At 38.0% G+C, this 24,552-nt stretch overlaps 1 protein-coding gene across 1 annotated transcript in view; it reads right to left on the bottom strand.

Annotated features, from left to right (window-relative positions):
• The window catches only part of LOC112103837 (gamma-taxilin), a 43,903-nt gene that overhangs the window by 18,354 nt on the left and 997 nt on the right, over positions 1-24,552 (bottom strand). The window contains exons 2-3 of the mRNA XM_024195801.3: positions 14,421-14,730; positions 13,505-13,596 (exon numbers count right to left, since the gene is read on the bottom strand). Coding sequence (XP_024051569.1) covers positions 13,505-13,596; positions 14,421-14,730 — 402 coding nt within the window. The remainder of the gene's footprint in view (positions 1-13,504; positions 13,597-14,420; positions 14,731-24,552) is intronic.

The following is a 24,552-nucleotide window of genomic DNA, read 5'->3' as shown; positions in this document are numbered from 1 at the left end:
TATAAAAACAACATGCTCCATCATGATGGAAAGGGTTGTGTCCTCCTCATGTTCTTGCTACAGTGGCAGATATTCTTTTAACACTTGCATGCGCTACTGCATCTGCGGAACAAAACTGGTTGGTTTAGGGAATCATCATTCAAGAAACAGAAACAGATTGAAGACCTTCACTGCTGGGAAGCTGGTGATCATGTATCACAAAATATGATTAAAGAAAGAACAGATGAAAAGTTCATCTGAAGAATATTAAGTTAAGAGGGAAAATGAGTTACTGATTAATTTGATAACAAAGATATAGATGAAACAGTTGATGCTTAATGATGAAAAGATAATGAACAGCACGATGCTTGAAGAGCTGACCTGTTGCCAACCTAGTCAATTTTAAATGGAATTATGCTTTTTTTCCTTTTTTAGTTGCTGTGTTTGTTTTATTTCATTTTTCTTTTGCAATTGTTCAATCTTGAATAAGGTTCATATTTAAACATTAACCTAACATGGCTAAAAAAGGTAAACTTTTTTTTTTGGTGTGAAATTCACTATTTCACATTTATCTGAATTAAAATAACTAATTGTTTTTTGGACATAGGCATAACTATCTAAGACTAAACCTACTGCAGACTATAAAGCCTTACTCTTGTTTGGTACTGCTGTATTAACTAAGGTCCCAAAATTAGGAGTTGTTACTATTTAAGAATTGCCCAGGTATCAAAGCCTTTTAGAAAGACAGAACAGACAGCTAACAGAATAATAACCCAAGGTCTAACAGCTAGAGTTGCTGCAGCCTTTCACAAGATTGTGAAGAGACTTCCCTTTTTCCCTGTCTGTGAATAAGTAAATGAATTAAAATATTAAATTAATATCAAACATTGATATTATATGTGCCATATACAGTAGTAAAACAGTGTCAACTCCTGCTGCGAACGATAACTGAGCTGAAAGCTGAGCAAAGGTCTGGTGATAAGTAATATACAGACTTTCTCCTTGACGATGACCTAAGTCAGTCAATTGACCACTTCCTAAAACCAAGTAATTAGTAAAGGAAGTGCACGTACTTGTGTGTATGTTTTAAAGACTATCAGAGAGTTAGTGTCTGTCTTTATTTTGTAACGTTTAAATCAAAGATTGCTGTAAAGTAGTTTTAAAACTGAACAAGTTACTGTTATTAACTAACATGACAGAGCACTGCATATGTCTATCACAGTTAATATTTCATACTGCCTTTCAAGTTCTAGTTGTATACAGACATAAAATGAGACCAAATGTGCAAGCTTTTCGAACTGCACTGAGTCTGTCATAAATGTAGGAGTTTATGTTAGATAGTTAGCAGTGATCCTAGGGCTAATTTCATTAATTGGAAAAACAGGTCACGTGGACTGAATACTGTAGATTCGTGTTTCTCAAACAGGGGGTCCACTGGCCCCACTGATCAACTTCTCCCCCTCCCTCCCAGTGCCTCATGCACACTGGGGAACAGCTGTTCAGCAGCCTGTTGGAGGTCCTGAGAGGGCGGGGACATGGCATGCTCGGGGGAGCGGGTGGAATTATGTCTGGGTCCCTCGGCACTGCTGATCAACTCCTCTCCCTCCCTCCCAGTGCCTCCTGTGTGTTTCTGAAATGCCTTTTCACTGACTGCCCCCACCTCAGCAAGCACACCTGTCAGACAACCTTCGTTGCGTGCAACTGCCCAACCAACCCCACACTAGATGCACTCCTACCAGGAGCAGACAGGAATTATTGGATCTCCTGGGTTTACAGGGAGAGGAGTTTGTGCAAGCACTGCTATGGTTTAGATGTAGAAATATGAACACCCATGAGAAGATTACACAGGAGATACATGCAGAGAGGTATGACAGGGATCAGCAGTGGTGCCATGTGAAAAAGAAAGAATTCCGCCAGGGATGGCTGAAGGCCAGTGAGCGTAATAATAGATCTGGTGCTGCCCCACAGACCTGCCGCTTTTACAACCAATTGCATGCCATACTTGGCAGCGAGCACCCTGCAGACCACTATGGATACCTCAGAGGAGCCTGTGACAGACACTCCTGATGTGGACAACTAATAGGAAGAGGAGGAGCAGGTGGTGAGGCTTGTTACGTGGCAAGGGACTCCAACCATACCACAAGCCAGGAGCTGTTTGAGATTCTGCTAGTCTAGCCAGTCCTGTCTGGTGAACATAGATGAGCCTAATGTAGGGGAAGGAAGCTCAGCTAAGTGTGTGCACACACTTTTCCTTAGAATGTTTAAATTTAAAAATGTCCCATGGACCACCCCCAAGTTAAGACAAAGGTATAGACCTTTCACTGTTTATTTGCGCAAGACGAGGTAAAAAGGTACAAACAGAGGCAGAGTTGGCATCTGCTTTTCATTCTGCTGTTGGATTGTGCAGCTGGGGGCCAGGCAGTGCACTTTGCTTATGGTTAGTAGGTATGTCCCTTTTATCTTCCTGAGAGATCTCAATGAAACTTTCATGGAGATACTCCGCAATCGTCTCCCAAAGGTTTCTGGGGATTGCGGCATTGTTTCTTCTTCTGCTGTAGGACACTTTCCCACGACACTCGGCAATGAGTTTGGCTAGCACCACTGCAGCATATGGGCTACAGGCACAGGCAGCTTCAGGACAGCAGTAGCAGCTGTGTTCTCTGCGCCTTTGCAAACCTCAGGAGTGAGATATCAACTAAAATCACCGCTGCCTGTGGAAAACAGTGCCAGTAATCAGTGTTACTGCCCTATACTCATGGAATAGGGTCTGAAGTTTTATCGCTTCATACAACAGAAAATCCTTCCTACTCCTCACCCTTGCTCTGCCATACTTGCTGGGTCTGGAGAGCACTGCAGTGCTGAGGCAGTCCAAAGCTGAAGTGTCTCAATAAGCATTTCTTATTAAAAGTGTTTATGGGAATAAAGGAGGGGATTTTTTAAACTTATTTATCCCTTTCCATGGTGATTGTTAATCCAATGGTACACATGTCTGTTTTTAAATCAGCAGCTTCTGGCATGGCAAATTTGAGGGGTGCCCCCTCCATGCTCGCAGAACGCCTCACACTCATGAGGAGAAAGAAGAGGACTAGGGAGGACACGTTCAGCAAAATTACGTGAGCTACTGCTGCACTGGACTGTGAACAAAAGGGCTTGGAAGGCCAACATGACCGACAGCAGGAGAAAGAGGACAGGAAAAAGGCCCAGGAGTCCCAGCAAGACAAGGAGACGGAAACACAACTGCACAGAATGGGTCTTCTCCAGCAGCAAACCAAATGCTTCAGACCCTGGTTGACCTACAAGTCCAAAAATCCAAGAATCTCCACCCTTTGCTGTCCTTGGAAAACTCCACAGTCGCCACTCCCTACACCTCCCCGCCCCCCAACATACCACAAGCCGTCACAGGCAGAATCCTTACCCCCTACACCACTCTATGCCAGGGGACATCAAGGAAAACCACAGCTTCACATACCCCAACCGTGTGGTTCTCACAGGTCAGGTTATGTCTAGCCACAACCAACTACATTTGTGCACTCAAATAGACAAAATGTTTACTCCCTTTCTAATTTTAAATTTTCACCCTTTTAATTTAGGTTAACAGTTTGTATAACATTCCCCCCCCCCACCACCAAAATATTGATTTTCTGCACTGTTTCCCCCTCCCCCCCGCCCAACTCAAAGAAGTTCTATTTTTGGAGAATTAAATTTTCTATTGGTTTACAACAAATATTTCAGAGTGCATAGAAGCAGACAAAGCAAACAGTACATGAAAGATACACACCAAGCACCACATAAAATTCATAGATTCAGGAAAAACCTGCACACTTATAAATGCACATCAAACACGACAATTCTTAGCAGCACCAAAGCTCCAGGCCCAATGAACAATCCAGCACAGAACACTACTGTGACTGACTGTTGAAATGCTCTTTCAAAGCCTCCCTCAAATGCATAGTTCCACGTTAGGCTCTTATAATAGCTCTGGCATCTAGCTGTTCAATGTCAGGAGACACATGTTCCACTTCCACCCAGGCGGCAGCTTTTCCCTCTTTGCCTCACATATATTATGCGGGATGCAACAGAGAGCTATAACCACTGCAATATTTTTCTTACTGAGATCCAATCTAGTGAGTAAACTCCACCAGCATTCCTTCAATCTAGCAAAAGTACATTCAATGGTCATTGTGCACCTGCTGAGCTGATAACTGAATCTTCCCTAGGTGCTGTCAAGGTGGCCAGTGTACGGCTTCATGAGCTAGGGGAACAAGGGGTAAGCTGGGTCCCCCAGAATCACTTCTGGCACTCCAATATTCTCAATGGTAATCCACCAGTTGGGAAAGAATGTTCCTGTTGTAGCTTTCTGAAGAGTACTGTGTTCTTAAAGATGCGAGGGTCATCCAGCTTCCCTGACCAAACCACATCAATAGGTGAACCAATACTGGTTATTCATCAAGGCTTGCATAACCATAGAAAAGTAGCCCTTTCTGTTGATGTACTCTGTAGCAAGGCAAAATAGGGATATGCATGCCATTTATTGTACCATTGCAGTTTGGGAAACCCATTGCTGCAAATCCATCCATTATGTCCTTCTGCACGCTGCCGAGAGGCACAGTCCTGCATAGCAGATGATTAAAGGCCCTAAGCACTTGCATGACAATGGTCCCCACTGTGGATTTTCTAACTCCAAAATTATTTTACACTGTCTAATGGCAATCTGGCATTGCAAGGCTAGAGTGCAATCTTATCCATTTCTCCACTGTCAATGCAGCTCTCATTCTGGTGCCCCTGCACTAGAGGGCTACAGTGAGCTCAGCTCAGATCCAGGAATGCGGCCTCTCTCATCCCAAAGTTCTGCAGCTACTGATGGTTGTTCAAATCCTACATTACAATGCCACCTTGCCAGTCAGTGCTCATTTCTCGTGCCCAGAACTGGAGCTCCATCTGAAGCTGCTCTGTGAATGCCACCCAACAACCTTGAACGTCCCTCAGCAATCTGTTGTTGAAGAGATCATCATGTCCCCCTTTGCTGAAATACTCCTCTGGGTTTGCAAATACAGGAAAATTGTGTGTCCTGTATTTGCAACGTTCATTCATGAGATAATGCAGAGCTCTGTGGACTCCATGCTTCTGTCAAAGATAGCAGGTACCAAAAAGTGCCAAGCAGGTTGGTAAGATATTTTCTAAAAGGCACAAAAAAATATTGTTTATGGATGGAGAAAGTTGCATGCTGGGACCTTGACCACTAGTTCCCAGAGATACCTGGGCTAGTCTTTCTAGCCAACAAAACATGAAAATTTCCTGCAAGACAATGCACAACATAGTGGTGTGTGACACACTGGTATACTTACCCTGAGTGCACTGCACTTAACAACAAAGGCACTCACGGTGGGTATGTTACATCAACGCAAGCAGCCAAGTGTGCATGCGCCTGAGTGATTTATGCGGCGGTATGCCAACATAGCTTGCGTTGACCACAACTTGTACTGTAGACATGGCCTTATTAAAAAATCTAAAAAGACTCAGCCTCTCAAGATAGTAATAGAGTATAAATGTTATTTTCTATTGAGGTTATATAATTTAATTCTGAAAACCTGAATGGCTAAAATTAGAAAATTTATAATAACCAATCATAGTCCAATACTATTTTTGTCTTCTCATACCGTCTACTATTATTTGCAGTTAAGGATAGTTAATAAAACTTTATAAAACTAAATTTAGCTTTCACGCCCCTTTTATATAGTTAAGCAACTGAAACTAAAAGAACCCTAAGAGGTGGTACAGGTAATCAGTTGCTTAATTAAGGTTTGTTCTACATCTTATCTTTCTTACACTGTTATAAAAAATTAGTGCTTTAAAATGTATGACTTTTTTGATATTTGACAGTATCTGACCAATGTTTGACTGTTTATTACTGTAGTCAAATGTTCAACCCTAAAATGGTTTCCTGCCTTCAAGTCATGTTCAAAGGCCGGTTCTACCTGGGGGGGAAACGATCTAAGTTACGCAATTTCATCTACGTGAATAACGTAGCTGAAGTCGACGTACTTAGACTTACCGTGGTGTCTTCACCGCGGTGAGTCAACTCCGCCTGCACCTCTTGCGGCGGTGGAATACAGGAGTTGACGGGAGAGCGCTCGGGGATTGATTTATCTAGACTAGACGTGATAAATCAACCCCCGCTGGATTGATCGCTGCCCGCCGATCCGGTGGGTAGTGTAGACATACCCAAAGAAAACTATATATTCAGGGTTTAAAACTCTCTCTCTCTACTACTGAAGACTAGTCTACACTAGAATCACTACAGAAGCTGCGCCGCTGTAGCGGATCTGGTGAAGAAGCTATAAGCTGACAAGAGAGCTCTCCTGTCGATTTAAAATTACTCCACCTCCATAAGAGGCAGCAGCTATGTTGGCAGGAGAAGCTCTCTGACTGACACAGTGCTGCCTACACCGACGCTTAGGTCAGTGTAACTTACGTTGCTCAGGGGTAGAGTTTATTCACTGAGCTACGTAAATTATACCGAAGTGGTAGTGTAGACAAGCCCAAAGAGACCAGGATGTGGCACACGCTCCTACTGAAGGCAACATCAGCTGATGCCTGAATATCCAGTTTGTAAAATTTTAAGGTATGAATAGATGTGACCAGGTAGCTATTCTAGAGATCGTTTCACATGGTGTATAAAATCGCCCAGGAGGTTGCTACTGCCCTTTATGCTGGTTATGGGAAAGGGAATGACCTATAGGGCTGGGTGCATTGATTTAAATAAATTTTGAACTTGATTTGCATTTGTACTTTTTAGTTTCTTGAAGAAAGGCAGACTCTCATTGGTTGGTAAACATTAAACCATGTTGATCTGTAGCTAAATATATCCTTAAAACCAAATCTTGTACTACTATTTGCTAACCACGAGGATACATTATATCTATATACTAGGGCTGTCAAGTGATTAAAAAATTAATCGCAATTAATCGTGAAATTAAAAACATTAATAGTTATTAATAGCAATGTTAAACATTAATAGAATACCATTAATTAAAATATTTTTGGATGTTTTCTACATTTTCAAATATATTGATTTCAATTATAATACAGAATAAAAACTGTACACCTCTCACTTTATATTTATTTCTGATTACAAATATTTACACTGAAAAACCCCCAAAAGAAATAGTATTTTTCAATTCAACTAATACAAATACTGTAGTGCAATCTTTCTGGTGACATTGTAAATAAGAAGTGGGCAGCATTATCTCCCATAAATGTAAAACTTTTTTCGTCTTAGTGATTGGCTGAATGATAAATAGGACTGAGTGTATTTGTAGGCTCTAAAGTTTTGCAGTGTTTTGTTTTTGAGTGCAGTTATGTAACACACACACACACACACACACACACACACACACACACACACACACACACACACACACACATCTACATTTGTAAGCTGCACTTTCACGATAAACAGATTGCACTACAATACTTGTACGAGGTGAACTGAAAATACTGTTTTTGTTTTTCATTTTTACAGTGCATATATTTGTAATAAAAAATAATAAAGTGAGCAGTGTAGACTAAAAAAATGTAGAAAAAACACCCAAACTATTTAATAAATTTCTATTGGTATTCTATTGTTTAACAATGCGATTAAAACTGCAATCATTCAAAATTATTTTTTTAAAATCACATCACGTGAATTAACTGCAATTAATCGACAGCCCTACTATACACATTTATTTAAGCAATTATATATCTTAGCAGATTTATTCAGATTCTTAATTTTTACAGTTAGAAATAATGAATGATGCATTTCTTATTTACTAGATAAGGATTAATTTTTTACTCTTGATTTGTGTAAAGCTGCATTTGGATGAAAACTGGAATTCATTTAAAATGCACAGCATTTTAATTTTTATTAGTAAAATAAAACTACCTTAGAGGTGTTGGATACCTAAGAAAAAAGTAGGTTATCAAAACATGTTTTGCATTTTAAATGGATACATTAAACAAAGGAAGAATTATCTGTAGTTAGTGATTTGAACTGATTGTTTCTGGTCACCTTGTCCGTCAAGATTTTAAAACTAAGATCTTATTGTCTCACACTTTGTTTCTATTTGTAGATTGGAAAAAAAAGGAAACAAACTCTTCTTTTTGCTCAATTGCCAATTGGATTCTTAAATTTGAATAAACTAGTCACTGAATTGAACTAGATGAAGAAACTGAAAATAAAGAAAATAAGCTCTTTGCACCTGCAGAAGAAGCTAGTGTTGTCAAAGTTGGTCTATCACTACAACAAACTCTGATTTCAGGTGTTTAACCAATGCCCAACACCATTTCAATGGCGTAACTTTCTTTAAAACTCGACAGCAAATATATATCGCTTAAATGTTTCTATTTAATTTAAATGATTTTAATAGATTATAGTAAAAAGAAAAATTAAATACGATGATTTTTATCCAAGCTGCTTATAGAATTAATGGATGCACCATCTCAACAATCTTGAAATAGGAGATTTGACCTCTTTTCTTTAGGTGCCCGATGGCAGAAAATAAATACAGCATTAGAACTGATGTGTGATTGAGACAGATCCTCAGGGCTCTAAGATTAGCTAACATATACCAGAGCTCCTCTCTTGGGTGAGATGGTTTTAGACAAGAGGGGCTCTTAAAAATTGTGTTAATTTTTGGGATAAAGGTCAATTTGTTTGGGGGGAAAAAAACCTTATTGTGGAATATGCAGTACTGTTCTCAATTTCAGAGCCCAAGCTCTGACACCTCTTGGGGGGAGGTGATGGTAGCCAGGAAGGCCACCTTGATGGACAGGAAATACAAGGATATCTTTCAGATGGATTCAGAGAGGTGCTGAGTCAGATTAACCAAACTGAGGTCCCATAGCAGTGCTCGATGAATCTTTATATCATCCTTTTAAGATTTTCTCTGAGGAAATGCTTCATATTCCACTGTAAAGAGATCCTCTTTCTGCCTGTAGAGGAAAATATGCTAGAAAATGCAGCCACTTGATATTTTAACGTTGAAGCTGTGAAGCTCTTTATTAGACCCTACTGAAAGAATTTGAAGGTCTGTGATATAGATGGTGACGGAGACATACTATGTTTCTTGCATCACTGCTTGAATGTCTGCCAGGTTCCAGAATTGAAAAAAATAGTGGAAGCTTTTCTAGATACCAGCCGAGTTGAGACCATGCCTTCCACGTAGCCTCTCGCTTTCATGCGTAACTGCTCAAAAGCCAGGCAGTTATTAAATACTTTGGCTCTGGGTTACAAAATCAGTCCCTGAGAAAACAGATCCTGTCTTAAAGGGTGGATAATGGGAATGGAGTCCTCACTGGGATCAGAAACGTTGGGCTAACTCACCCAATACAGAGCCACTAATACTATCTGTGTTTATTCCCTCCTGATCTTTGCCTATTGCTCTTGGATATCACTTTTCAGAGAAAAGAAGGAGACACCTCACGGCTTGTTCTTGATGCAAACAGACCTCTCTCTGGTAATCCAAATTTCCTCATTAGAAACTGAAAGATTTCTGGATGGAGAAACCATTTTGCATGATCTAGCTGTTCCCTGCTTCGCCAGTTGGCTGTGATGTATTTCTTTCCTTGAATATGTAGAAATCTGCTGGACTGGAGGTTTTGCTTCACTCAGGAAGCATCAGAACGTGGACTGACCTTTGCAAGGATGACCACCCCTTTCCAGCCTCCTTACTGATGGAGGCCATTGAACTGGTGATTTCTGTCATGATTAGAGGGAGTTGCTCACTCATAGGGAGAAGGCCAAGTCCAGAACAAATTGCACAAAGTTCTAATCAATTTTTACCATTTCCTCTCCTGCATATTCAAGTGCCCAGTATTTAATTAATCTCTGTGTGAGCTCCCTATCCCTAGAGGCTGGCATCTATGCTGGTTTAGAAACGGTAAGAAAATCCCTTCTTGAAACAATGTGTGCTAAGCCACCATCTTAGATTATTAGTCTAAGAAACTGGACTCTCCAGATGGGATGAATTAAGATGTGAAGAAGGTAGACTGGACCACTAATGGATCACATGTACAGACTAAAGGTTTTAAAATCCAGATTTGACCTAAAAAATGGGGTGTAGGGGAAGGTTGTCTTTCTAGATTGCTTTAGCTTTAAGTAATTCTTTTTGGAGTTTTTATAAAAGCATTTTTACTTTATCTGCTCACTTTCCAGCCTCAGCTAACAAGCCATTTCCAGAGCTGTGCTGTCAATAATCCTGGTGCAGGAACAAAGTTGTTGTTACAGAATGTTATGACTAGGATTGGACAAAGACTTTTGAATAAGGCTTGTTACAAATGGATTAGCAAATTAATAATAAAAATAAGGATGACTTGTTGATTTAAGGATATTTCCTTTGTATATTTTGACAATTTGTGTTTAAATGGTTTAAAACTTTAACTTTTTGAATCTCAATGCCTCATTAAATAATTGTCTTACCTCCCCCCCATAATTTCCCACAACTGTGAAAATTGTAATTGATAAAAATAAGAGCTTAGAATACATAATCTCTCAACTGTGAAAAGTAGATTTTTATCAATCTAAAATACTTAAAAAAATAAACATCCACATAATCAGTCAAATATTTAAAATATATAAAAATTAAATTCTGCAAAGCCTAGGTATGACAACATATACAATCAGAATGCTGTTTTCACCTCCATTCATAGCACAAGTAACATAATGGAGAGAAGACAGACTTTACATGGGTTTTTATGCCATCCACGTTTCTTTTCATTACAGCTTAGTATCTTTTGTTTCTTCAAGTATTTGTAGATTAAAAAATATATATACAATTATTTTCAAATCTACTTTCAGTTAATGTCTCAACTGCAACAGGACAGAAGTAAACTCATGATTAACTCAAAAAAATTAATCACAATTAAAAACATTTATCGCAGTTTTAATCGCGCTGTTAAACAGTAGAATACCAATTGAAGTTTATTAAATGTTTTGGATATTTTTCTACATTTTCAAATACTCTGATTTCAATTAGAACACAGAATATATGGTCTACACTGCTCACTTTATATTATTTTTGTTTACAAATATTAGCACTGTAAAAATGATAAACAAGAGAAGCAGTATTTTTCAATTCACCTCATACAAGTACAGTAGTGCAACTTACAAATGTAGATTTTTGTGTTACATAACTGCACTCAAAATCAAAACGCTGCAAAACTTTAGAGCCTACAAGTCCACTCAGTCTTACTTCTTGTACAGCCAATCACTAAGACAAACAAGTTTGTTTACATTTCTGGGAGATAATACTGTCCACATCTAATTTACGTCACCAGAAAGTGAGAATAGACATTTGCATAGGACTTTTGTAGCCGGCATTGCAAGGTATTTACGTGCCAGATATGCTAAACATTCGTATGCCCCTTCATGCTTCGGCCACCATTCCAGAGGACATGCTTCCATGCTGATGACGCTCGTTAAAAAAATAAGACATTAATTAGTTTGTGACTGAACTCCTTGGGGAAGATTTGTATGTCTCCAGCTCGGTTTTACCCGCATTCTGTCATATATTTCATATTACAATAGTCTTGGATGATGACTCAGCACATATTGTTCGTTTTAAGAACACTTTCGCTAAATATTTGACAAAACACAAAGAAGGTACCAATGTGAGATTTCTAAAGATAGCTACAGCACCAAAGTTTAAGAATCTAAAGTGCCTTCCAAAATCAGAGAGATGAGGTGTGGAGCATTCTTTCAGAAGACTTAAAAGAGCAACACTACAATGTGGAAGCTACAAAACACGAACCACCAGAAAAGAAAATCAACCTTCTGCTGGTGGCATCGGACTCAGATGATGAAAATGAACATGCGTCGATCTGCACTGCTATGGACTGTTATCGAGCAGAAGCCGTCATCAACATGGACGCATGTCCTCTGGAATGGTGGTTGAAGTGTGAAGGGACATATGAATCTTTAGCGCATCTGGCATGTAAACATCTTGCAACGCCAGCTACAACAATGCCATGCGAACGCCTGTTCTCATTTTCTGGTGACATTGTAAACAAGAAGCGGGCAGCATTATCTCCTGAAAATGTAAACAAACTTGTTTGTCTGAGCGATTGGCTGAACAAGAAATAGGACTGAGTGGACTTGTAGGCTCTAAAATTTTACGTTTTATTTTTGAATGCAGTTTTATTTTGTACATAATTCTATATTTGTAAGTTCAACTTTCACGATAAAGAGATTGCACTACAGTCCTTGTATCAGGTGAATTGAAAAATACTTTTTTGTTTTTTACAGTGCAAATATTTGTAATCAGAAAAATATAAAGTGAGCAGTATACACTGTCTCCTGTGTTGTAACTGAAATCAATATATTTGAAAATGTAGAAAACATCCAAAATTATTTAAATAAATGGCACTCTAAAAAAATTAATCGCGATTATTCGTGCGATTAATCGCACTGATAAACAATAATAATCACTTGACAGCCTCAGTACAAACTCATCCAGATAGAAACCTTGCCAGCCAGTTTTATTCCTTCTCTAAGTACCAAATTATGTCAGAATACATTGTTCTACAATAAACACCTGTTCCCATTCACCTAAATAAAAAACTATGAGAGTGAACTGGCAAAGTTTTCCTTTTTTGGGGCTGGTTCTGAAAAGAAAAAAAAAAGATCATATGCTTCCATTGCTATTTACAGTCATTAGAAAAACAAACATTCACTTGAGGCAATGTTCTAAAACCAAGGAAGAAACTAAATCTTCAGAAGATATACTGGAGCAGAACAGAAGGTATACCTACATTTTTCCCAATTTCCAAAAATATTACTAGATCATCATTTTCTATCACTAATGGCTGAACTACATTGTACTGTCTTGGAAACTTATAGTATGTTGAGCACATTAGAGCACGCTGTGCCGCCTCACATCTAATCCAGAAACTATTTTTGTGAAAAAGAAATTAATCATACTCCTAACAACTAGCTGATATGTTCAGCAATGGAAAGTTATAAACTTCCAGCATGAGTCAAGTAGACACTGACAAGCTTATCAAAAACTAGAAATATTGCAGAATAGGGGCACAGCCTTATCGTACGCCATTAGAAAAACTTTAATTACCGCTGGACTACAGACGTTGATTTTGTTGCTAGTACCATTGAAGTCTGTTTTATTATTGTATGTTGCAGTACTTCATTATCAGAATACTATTATAATGAAATTCCTCTTTAGATTTATAGAACAGTTATGGAGACATAGATAAAAGTGAAAACGACTATAAGTGTTGAATTTTTATGTTGACTGCAACAATTTCCATCAGAAACCTGAATGTTGCAACCAATATATTCTGCTAATGCAATGAAATAGCTGAATCAGTTAAAACATCTTTGAATTAAAGAAAAAAAATCTGCTATTCTTCCATATTCAATATGTATTTTCACACTCTTAAGTAGATGAATAACTATTTCTCCAAAACCATTTTACAAGAAATAGAAATTTAGATGTACTCTTGGTATCTGTTAGCTACACAGATTACTTACAAGATCAGCGTATTTCTTGCAGAGAGCTGCCAACTTTTCTTCTGGAGTAGAAAGTGTGTTCAAGGCTTGCATCAATAACAGTACTTCTTTTCCTATGGATGAAAAAAAATTAAATACTGAAAAAAACCTATAAAAAGCTTTTTCTCTGAAAAGAGTTCTGTATTAATGATGATCCAGAATGTTTTTAATGGCATGTTAGTTTAATAGCTGTATATTGTTTTACTAGAGAATGGCAACACAAGTCCCTAAAAAACAAGGAATTCATATAATTAGCTTGCTGTTTGTAGACTTGTATAACATGTAGGGTGGTAGTATATTTAATCCAACTGCAGTATGCACAGAGCCTTAGACCACAAGAATTCTTTGACTTTCATAATTTCTCTTTCAGAAGATACAAACCAAGAAATATCGGATACACTTTTGAAACCAGAGATCTAAAATTCAGATTTTGTTATGACATACAGAAATAGTCATCAGCTAAAACTGGTCTGATATACAGACAGTCATCTTCAGTGTACGTAACCAAAACAATGCAGCATCATAGTCTTTAACAACCAGAAGTTAGACTAATCGGTTTATTTCCAATGATTAAACTGAGTGAAATGCAAGAAGTAAAACAACTTGTGACTAGTGGATTAGATTTTTAAAACATTAACATATTAACAGGTGAGGGACTTTTTAATATTAATTTTAACCAGTGACCTTTTAAAACATGTTCTCCCATTTCCCCCCAACACACATCATGATAAGGAGGACAAAATGCCATTTGGCAACAAAACTAAAGCTCCTGGGAATAACTCAGAGATTGCCAGAGTAAAATGTGAAGCCAATTTTTAAGGAAACATTAAAACCACTATCTTTTTCAAAACACAGAACTTGCTGTAATTTAGAAGCCAAATCCTAAAACAGCGCATACCTAAGGTTTTCTCTTTGTTTTTTTCAGTCTCCGGATCTTGTTGGCCATCAGGTGGCTCAGTACGGGCTTCTTCTCTCCCAGGAGTCTCCTCACGTGATTCTTGAGTACAGTACGTTGAACCTACTGGTTTTCTATTTTTTGTGATATAATCTTCGTCTTCCAATGCACCTGTACTTTCTATGCCATCACAATTGGACTGCAGATGTTGCAAAGTTGTGTCAGATTCAATGCATTTGCTGTTCATCAACTGATCCTGGGTATTCATTCCGATCTCACAAATTCCAGCTTCACCTGTTGTACCAATCATAAACTAGAAAAGGGGAAGAAGTAATCAGATAAGTTACCAAGTAAATTTTTCTTGAAGTAAAAAACCTCTACTCTATTTTCAGTATACATAAACAAGAATCCAAAAAGCTACTGTATCACTAAGTTGAACTGCAAACTGTAGTCAATACTTTTAGAAAAACTAATATTGTATGTATATAAAAAGCAATTTTGCTTTTCACTGATTGCAATATGTAAAAATGACCAACTTACCCCCAAATATTTAAGGAGTAATGCAGGCACTACACTTGACAATAATTCTCTCATAAGAAAGTAACCTGAAAAATTTAGGTACACAGGACTCCAGCCTGTTTTTTTTTTTTTTTAAACTCATGGAGCAGGTGAAGTAGTTACTACCCAGAGACACTCCCCAACACACACAGAGTATGTCACTGAAACATCACCCTGTTAAGGATGAATCAAGCTAAGATTTATCTTCAATGGCTTGTCATTCCAAGAAGTGTAGTATTAGAAGAGTTACATGCTAAAATTATATTTCCATGCTAACTTTTTATTTGTGAGAAAGCTATAGTGTTCTAGCAGCTTTGACTAGAGTATTAAAATAAGCACACAGCTGCTCCATTGGTCAAAGTATATGGAATCAAATGAAAAATACTGTCAGGCACAGGAAGCAGGAGTATTAAGTTAATTTTCAAGTAACAACACTCAAATAGGACCCTCAAAAAATTTAATAAATTATGAACCAGCCTATACCCTATATTCAAAATGTGATACAATCTAAAAATTACTGAAAAATCAGAAAGTCAAATATATTTAACAATTTCAAAAATACATACACATGCATTAAAAACACAAACTTTCTGACCTTTGCATCCCCAGAGTCAGTTTGAGAAGCTGTTTTTCCCAATTTAGTAAAACAAATCACAGTATATATACTCAAATGCAAGAATGCTGAACCCACACTTAGACGGTCCTTGATTACAGGTGAGACTAAAGTACAAAGCAGATGGACGCCATCCTGTATACTCTGCAGCACCAGTAAATGCCAGCAGCATAACTTTAATGACGTCTGACAGCTACTTTATGATTCAATTTCAAAGATTAAAGATATTAACATTTCAAATAATAGTTCAAAAATGGAACGAGGAAACATACAGGAGGGAGAGAGGAAAGAGGAGGAAGAAACAGGACATTTTTATAATTTGAAGTGTTTAAAAATGCTGCTGGAAAATACATGGTGGAACATGAATGCTCTGCTTTTTGTAAAATAAAAGTAACCAAGTTAGCAAGACACACTACTAAGCTGATTAAATTAAAAAGAAACTGATACTAAAACTCATGCTACACAAAACATAATTAAAAATATGGAAAAGGAGCAAGAGTATGTGCAATTTCATCTTCAAAGACATATTTCATCTTTCTGAAAATATTACAGTAGCAAAAAAAATCACATACTAATTGGCTCTGGGTTTAGAGTATTAAGACACGTTGTCTGTAATTCTGTGGGTAGACAATGCCATCTCTGTAATATTCATAAAAATCTGCCTCAAACTGATATGAAGTTCAGAAGAATGTCAGCACCTAACTGGAAGGTAAGCTGTAGTTCTCTCTGGCGACTGGTCTATGCTTAAATCTACACTTGTGAGACATAGTTCTCTTGGTGCCATACTGAAACCCACTGTGGACCTCTGGAATTGAACAGATGGTGGCCACACCCTTAACTGTAAGTCTAAACGCAACTACTACTACCAGTGAATTCTCTCATCCATGAAAAAAACAGACATAATCAGTCACTATAAACATTTAAGGATAGACAATATCAGAGCCTGAATATTCTAACCTGTATGCTCTAATCAAGAGTCAGGCCAACATCTTGGCAAATGAATAGTTGGGACAAAAAATTCCTGCTTTTTATGATCATGCCATTACAACATGTATACATACTGGCTATTCAAGGGAATCATGATTGTAAAAGTAAATGTTCTTCCAAAACCCTTTAAAATATTTAAGTGAATTTTAGTGATGGAAAGCAAGAGTTTGACAGTAATGAAGTCTATTCTTCACAGCACAGGTACATGCTGGGTAGTAGCAATACAAGTTTCCCCAGACTGTCTCTCAAACCTAACTTGACTACCAATTTTAGGGGTGAGAAATAAGCCATGGGGTACAAAACGATACGGACTAACCAGCATGACATTTGCAAGGGTAAATGTCTCTCCAAGTTATTAGACATGTCCTTTTATATGTGCAGTGTTGCACTGGTATAAACTTAAGGTGTGACTTTAAACTGATTTTAAAAGGTTTAGAAATTGCAAAATGGGTTGTGTGCTACTCATTTTGGTTTTAAATCAGACTTATTCCAGACTAATTTGATAAGGAACAAGTTTTAAGATAAGTGTCTACACATGGGTTTGCACTTGTTTAAATAATCTGGTGCAAATTTCTCTGTAGAAAAGGCCATTTTCTTTTTTCACAAAAATGAGTAGAGTTGTTCAAAGAAATATAAGCTATCATTAACAGTATGCATCCACATATAATTCAACCTCTGCTTCCGCCTATGTCTTAAGAAAAAATAGAATCTTTGGTTTTAATGATATAATATCTGTCACTGTAATATTATGGTAAAGAGCCCTGAAAATGCCTATAATAAGAAAATATTGGAGCATAAGCTTTCGTGGGTGAATACCCACTTCGTCTGACATCTGTTAGTCTATAAGGTGCCACAGAACTCTGTCGCTTTTTTACAGATCCAGACTAACACGGCTACCTCTCTGATACTATAATAAAAAAAATTCACAGGTCCAGCCATCAGCTATAAAACTAGTTAAACCTCAACCACACTTCTCATAGGCCGCATTAGGCATGTTTATTAATGGGATAATAATAAACCCTTTAACAATTAAGAACATAGTTATCTCATCTGTGCACAGAAACCAAATCAATTTAATCCATTTCTCATCTCAGGGCTAACAGACTTTGACAATTTCAGATCTACAAAATACCTTGTCAGTGGAACCTTTGACTTTGTAATGTCTAATACATTTCTGGACCGCTATACTGCTCATGTGTTCTCCAGGGCTGGGCCAGTGGCAGCTCTTGCGTTGTGCTCCGGGGCTGGGCTTTGTGACCTAGGATTCAGGGTCGCAGCGCCACTCCAGTTTGGCCCTCCACACCACTGACCATGTCAGAGGGGTGGCTGGGCCAAACCGGAGTACCGCTGCAATCCAGCACACCTCATCACATCTGTCTTGTCATCTTAGAGCCAGGCTGTAAACCCAAGTTTTATCTTGAATAGCTTTTAAAATATTTCTTGCCCAAAGAGATGGTGGGTGACAGACACTAGTTGAAATCAAACCTGAAAAGGTGATGTATTTTGGGGAAGATCCAAGCCATAGTTTGAGCCTCAGGTTCGTGCAAAAATGTTAAAATAACATTTTGATGACCTTTAATTTTTGGACCACTAACCCTATCTCAGGCCCCCAGGAGGCATAACAAATCAAGACAATCGGAGTAAGTCTGTGGATTTCAGAGCACTTAGAAAAATTAACTCGTAAATGGTAATGTAGTCTCAGCCTTAATTATAGCGATGCTTCTGCCCCTCCATAATTGTAGACATTCACTGAGTGTGTTCTTCAACATGATCAAAGTAGTACAAATCACAGTGTGCACATATCACACTACAGGGCAGACACACAACTTGGGCAATTGTAAGTAAGGCTATAAATTTGTCGTGGCGGGGGGAAAAGTCATGGATAATGTGATTTTCCTTTTGTCCATGGTTTACCCCACAGCGGCGGCTCTTATCCTGCAGGATGGGCCTGGATCCCCACTAAATCACGTGCAGCAGGACTGGGATTCTGTTGCAAGCCAGAGTATTTGCATGCAGCCTGATGTCTGAGAAAGAGGGTCATTCAAGGTGAAATGCTGTCACCGTTGACCTGAGCAGCACCTATACGCTATAAATCTAAGTCCTGGTCTCAGCAGCTCTTTCCGAATATATGTTATACACATTAATTGCTCTCTGCCTGCATTCTCTACAGGGGATCCTTCTTGAAGCTTTGCCTTGACAGCAAAGTTTCTGCTTTAAGAGCCAATATTTCAAATTTCTCTAAAATCTAATGCACACTCAGATTTTACTTTAAAAAGGAAAATTTTATTTTATTTACAGGAAAAAAAGTGTTCATTAAAGAGGGAAAATGAAAGATTCGTGGCTGCTTACTAGAGAGTAATGTAATGACATGCTTCTCACCCATTTCCTAAACAGTGGGACTGAGTGTGATCAAAGAAAATAAATAGTTACAACTCTCATGAATACCAGCATAATCAAAGGGCATCAGGAAATGCATCCAGAGAGACCCCTATTCTAAGAACTGGCATTTGTTCATATAGATTTATCATTAAAGACACAGTAAACAATTTCAACTTTCTATGTTTGTTCAATCTACATAAACCAAGCATTTACACTTTTATTCACCCCTCAAAGTGCTGCAGTTTTTGTGAAAAAGGAAATCTCTTTTTGCAGAAGTCTGTACGTGACTAGAAGGTGATGACCTTTTCTTTCAGTAATCCATGCCTGTCTCAACTGGAGACCGGATTACTGAACAGTCTTCTACATGGGTATTCCCCAAAGGTGATTTGGAAATTTCACTAAGTGCAGAATATGGCACATCAGTTGTTTAGCAATGCTTCTTACAGAAAACACATTACCCAGTTATTTGCACTGGCTTTATCTTGCACTGTTGGTCCAAGAGAGCCAGAACTCAAATACATTTAGGACATACTTCTTTCAAGTTTTATTATCCCAGTCTTCTGGGAGGGTGACAGATTAAGAAAGAGATGCAGAAGATATTTGTTAGCAAAATCTCAGGTGAAGTTCACAATTAACCTGCAAGATCTGCAAAAGTTTTTGTTGTATGTTTGTCTAGAGCAATGAATAGCCACCTACACCTCTACCCTGATAGAACGCTGTCCTCAGGAGCCAAAAAATCTTACCGTGTTATAGGTGAAACCGTGTTATATCGAACTTGCTTTGATCCACCGAAGTGCGCAATCCCTCCTCCCCCCTCTCCCCCGAGGGCTGCTTTACCGCGTTGTATCCGAATTCGTGTTATATTGGGTCACGTTATATTGGGGTAGAGGTGTATTTAAAAATAAAAATAAGTAAAAATGAAAACAAGAGTGAAATTGGCTAGTTTGCTTTGAGTGCCAAGCTGATGAGCAACAAACAAATGGTAAAAGATCCCTTCATCTTAAAGTGCTTTGCAAGCTCTCTAGACACAATTATTTCAGATACCTGATATACAGCACTTCCAACAGCATGTTGTCTAATAAATGCTAATTCAGTATTAAGGCATAAGTACCATCTACTGAAATTACCATTATCAAATCCCAGGTCTCATCACCAGCTTCCAACTAGATTTGATGCTTCCAGGTTTAAGATCTGATAGGATCAGTCCAAGGTGGCATGTTTGCATGGATTAAGAAAGTTTTCAATAAGAGGAGATACATAAAACGAATAGTATGGAGAAGGCAGATCAGACTTTTTTTTACTCTGCCCCATAATACAAGAGCAAAGGGGAATTGATGTATTTAAAAGGCAAAAGTTTAAGAAAGAAGAGTAAATGTCTCTCTCTCTACACACTAAGCTGTGAAACTCACTACTGACAAGACAAACAGCTTAGTGTTTAAAAAAACCTGACTTTTTTTGAATAAGACTTATCTCCAGGTTAACTGGCCAGGATAAAGAGTTGTGCTTAAGGACATATGATAATCACTGGCTGGAGTCAGAAAGCAACTTCCCTTCTGGTCACCTGAAAGCTTTCAGGCACAGTATTTCACACTGCTCTCTAAACTTCTGAATTGATCAAGGAAAGGGTATGTATCAGATGATGAAAATTAGCCTTCACAAAAACAACAAGGAATCTGGTGGCACCTTAAAGACTAACAGATTTATTTGGGCATAAGCTTTCATGGGTAAAAACAAAACCTCACTTCTTCAGATGCATCTGAAGAAGTGAGGTTTTTACCCACGAAAGCTTATGCCCAAATAAATCTGTTAGTCTTTAAGGTGCCACCAGACTCCTTGTTGTTTTTGTAGATACAGACTAACACGGCTACCCCCTGATACTTAGCCTTCACAGTGCACTTCCCCACTTTCCTCAGAGTTATCATTTCAGGCTATCTACAGGCTTAAGCTGGCATCACTGCTACTCATTCACATTTTAAATGTTCTTAGAAAAGAGAAGGTTCAGAAACTTTTTTTTTTTAAATAAAACTTAGATTCTCAAACACAACTGTATTGAAATCTAAAACATAGGCAATTAAGTTCACTGCCAGAGTCCACAGGACTCTACATGTAAGAAATTATACAGAAACCATATAAAACAGAAGGATGTCTGAAAGCTTAGGACTGATTGCTGGACAGAATTCAGTTTGCAGCAACTACACGGTTTATGGTCAAACTAAAATCTGATCTACCCTAAACTGTAACACAAGTCACAGGACATGGCTATGATACTGCTTATCATCTGACCAGATTATAATGACATACTTAAAAGTTATAGTTTAGTCAGGACCTACCTGTATCTTTGCACTTAGTTTAACATCACAGATTGCCCCAAAATACTGAGACACTAACTACCATCACACACCTCAAAAAAATCTCTCTTCACAGTCAAGAGCTTGCAATTACCAACCCCCTCTCAAACCAAGTCTTTTAGGGGAAGGAAACAGAGGTTGCACAGCACACAGACAACCTGGTGCTTTGATAACCAAAAGAGACTGATAGCTCCTCTGCAACTGCTCTCAGAGCCCAGGAGACTAACTTATCAAAACCTGACAAATGCAGTCTCAACCCCAGAGGAAAGGCCAGAACCCATAATGGAACTTACTCAAGATGTCCATGTCCAAAAATGAGGCAGTGTCATATTTAGAAAATAGGAGTCAGTGAGCTGTGATGGTTACTATTCATCATCACAGAAGAGTTTGAAGCATGTGCCAAAGATTGAACCTCTTGTACTGTTCAATGTATACGGAATCATTTCTGGGTACCTTTATGTTGATACACCAGTCAAAAGACAAGTGTACCATATTAGTTCAGCCACTCCTTTGAAGGAATATTTGAATTATACTGCTTACTTGACAATCCTGTCTTTAATCCTGCCACACTTGCATTACTTTATGACTATACAAGAGCCTTGTCCTCACTAGGGAAAAAAAGGTGTTTTTAAAATGTGTCAGCTAATGCATTAAAATCCTAGTGTGTACAAGACAGTTCATAGTTTTCACACGTTAGTTGGTTGAGGTAAACCCTTGGCATCCCTTCCTCCCCTATGTTTACCTCACCCTGGTAACATGTGAAAACTATGCCTTGCCCACACTAAGATTTTAAATATATGGTAAAACACAACTTTTTTCCTATTGTGGACACATCCAAAAAGACTAGTTGCATGGTACATATTCCTGCAGGAGTCACCTAGATCCACAATCTTTTTGGCAATTTTGACTGTAACTTTTCCATAAAAATTCATGGGTCACATATCATAAAAAATTAAGTTGGGCATTTCTGACAGGTGTCTCTTCATCATGTGATATTATAACAGCAACTAATGTCCTTGTGACCACATTAGTTTACTGTAGCTCTTTTCAGAATGCTCTCATTAGGGCTTCTCTATTGCTTGCAGCTGTTCAAGGCTCAGTAGTATGAGCGTTCATCAGATTAGGCTATCGTGATCACACTACTATGCACATCTTTTTTTTTTTTTTTAAACACAGACTGTCTATGAAGTGACCAACTGACTGTGATAGCACACAACACTGAACTTAAAAAAAAAGACATACAACATACATACATTGGCCCTTCTACTACTTTCTTAAATTATTAAATGTGAAATTTTAAAATTCCATTCTATGCTCTCTATACTATTTACTTTGTGCATGTCTCAGGTTTGATAATGAATATCAATGACAGTTTCCCTTTCAGGTTCTTTGCAAGGTTTGGGTTTCCAACACTGCAGGAGAAAGTTAAGAACAGTTTTCAACTGATTTTTTTTTAAACTAGACATTTCTTTTGATCTTTGCAGAAGTTTGTTTTGAGGCAAATTTAAGTTTACAGTATTCCTTTAAAAATCAACGCTGATGGTCTTGGCCACATTCAAGGCCTGCTTCTTGAGCCTTGTTCAGACAAGTATGTGCACTCTCACACCTCTTGTGTTTAAGGATCCTACTATTCCTCAAAAGCCTACTAAATAGTATGTTTTTTTCCCCTGTGTTGTCCCCTGTGGTACGAAACTCAGCTGAAACTGAAATCCATCTAATTTTTATTCACTCTCTTAAAAACACACCTTCAACCATGATTTACAAAAAGGGGGTGTGCTAAATTGCTTCTTTATGTTGCATAAAGACCTGAAAGGTGGTTCCTCCTACTCCCCTCCCCACACTCCATTGTTCTCACGGTTTTTAATTACAAATATCACCAATATCAAGTGTTTGCGGAAGATTTCTTTAGAGGACTGGGAGAGCTTCAACTGGAACTCTCTCAGACCTTAACTGAATTAAAGACAAAGTGTTGAATGTTTAACAAACCAATCTTCTAACTGTTTAACTCAAATGCCTGTGACAGGTGTTAACAAAAAAGCTGAAACAGTTTTAAACTGTGACTTACTTTCCCTCAATCAGGTTTCACTTCCTTAATACCATAATCCTACTAGTTCTCCAGTCATCCACAGAATCTCTCTCAAAGCCAGGGTAGACAAGATCTGAGTTTCTAATGTAAAAAAGTGACAGCCTATAAAAAAACCCTTTAAGGCCTTATTTACACAAAAAAGTTCTTATCAAGTTTTTCCCCATTTGTTTTGCTTTCCAACCGTTGTTTAAAACTACTGTTTGCCCAATATCTCTTGCTCTACCTTTCAGTTCTTTAATCAAATTTGATTCCTTCGTTTGACTGTATGCTCTTATTTTAAGAGGAAGGAAATATTATTATGCAAAAACAACAAGGAGTCTGGTGGCACCTTAAAGACTAACAGATTTATTTGGGCATAAGCTTTCGTGGGTAAAAACCTCACTTCTTCGGAGGTTAGTCTTTAAGGTGCCACCAGACTCCTTGTTGTTTTTGTAGATACAGACTAACACGGCTACCCCCTGACACTTAACATTATTATGCAAGTTGCTTTTTAAAATTGTTATTAACATTCTGAATGCTTTGGTAAGGGGCACTATATAAAAATAAAGGTAACTATAAGAGACAATGTTCACTGGGGTAGTAAAATCCAGCATGTTGCAGAAAAGATGGCTTGTGATTCTTGGAAGGAATAGTTTCACTGCCTCTTGAGAACTTTCCATTGGCCAAAACAGAAAACTTTGCACCTTGGAAAGTTACATTTCCTACTACAGGTAACATGCCATGACAGCCACCAGAAAACCTATATGAGTATGACATGAGATATTGGAGCAGAAAAGAAGTGAGAATATACCTAGATCAACAGTTGTATTACACTCAATAGTGTATATACAAATGGCATCTGGGCACATTTTACTATCCTTAGAGTACTCTGTCTTCAAACAAGTGTGTTTTTATAAGTCCATACAAGAGAAGCATTATGGCTTTCTTGCAAGAAATAGAAACAAGGACGACTGTAAATCTATTGAGCTACACTATCATTCTTGGTAAGATTTTATTAAGAACGTTGCCTTTTTTGTTTTAGAAGATGTGGAAAATTAAACTAGTAGCATTACCTTTGATTCATATTATATAAAAGTCTACTTTCCCTGGACAAACAGAAATAGGATCAGGCAACACCACCTTTACTCATGCACTTCAGTGGGACTACTCACACAAGCAGGACTG

This window comes from Terrapene carolina, unplaced genomic scaffold (assembly GCF_002925995.2).
Source record: "Terrapene carolina triunguis isolate 2854851 unplaced genomic scaffold, T_m_triunguis-2.0 Scaffold22, whole genome shotgun sequence".
Lineage (NCBI taxonomy): Eukaryota > Metazoa > Chordata > Testudines > Emydidae > Terrapene > Terrapene triunguis.
The sequence above is the reverse complement of the archived record's forward strand: the minus strand, read 5'-3'. Positions and strand labels throughout refer to the sequence as shown.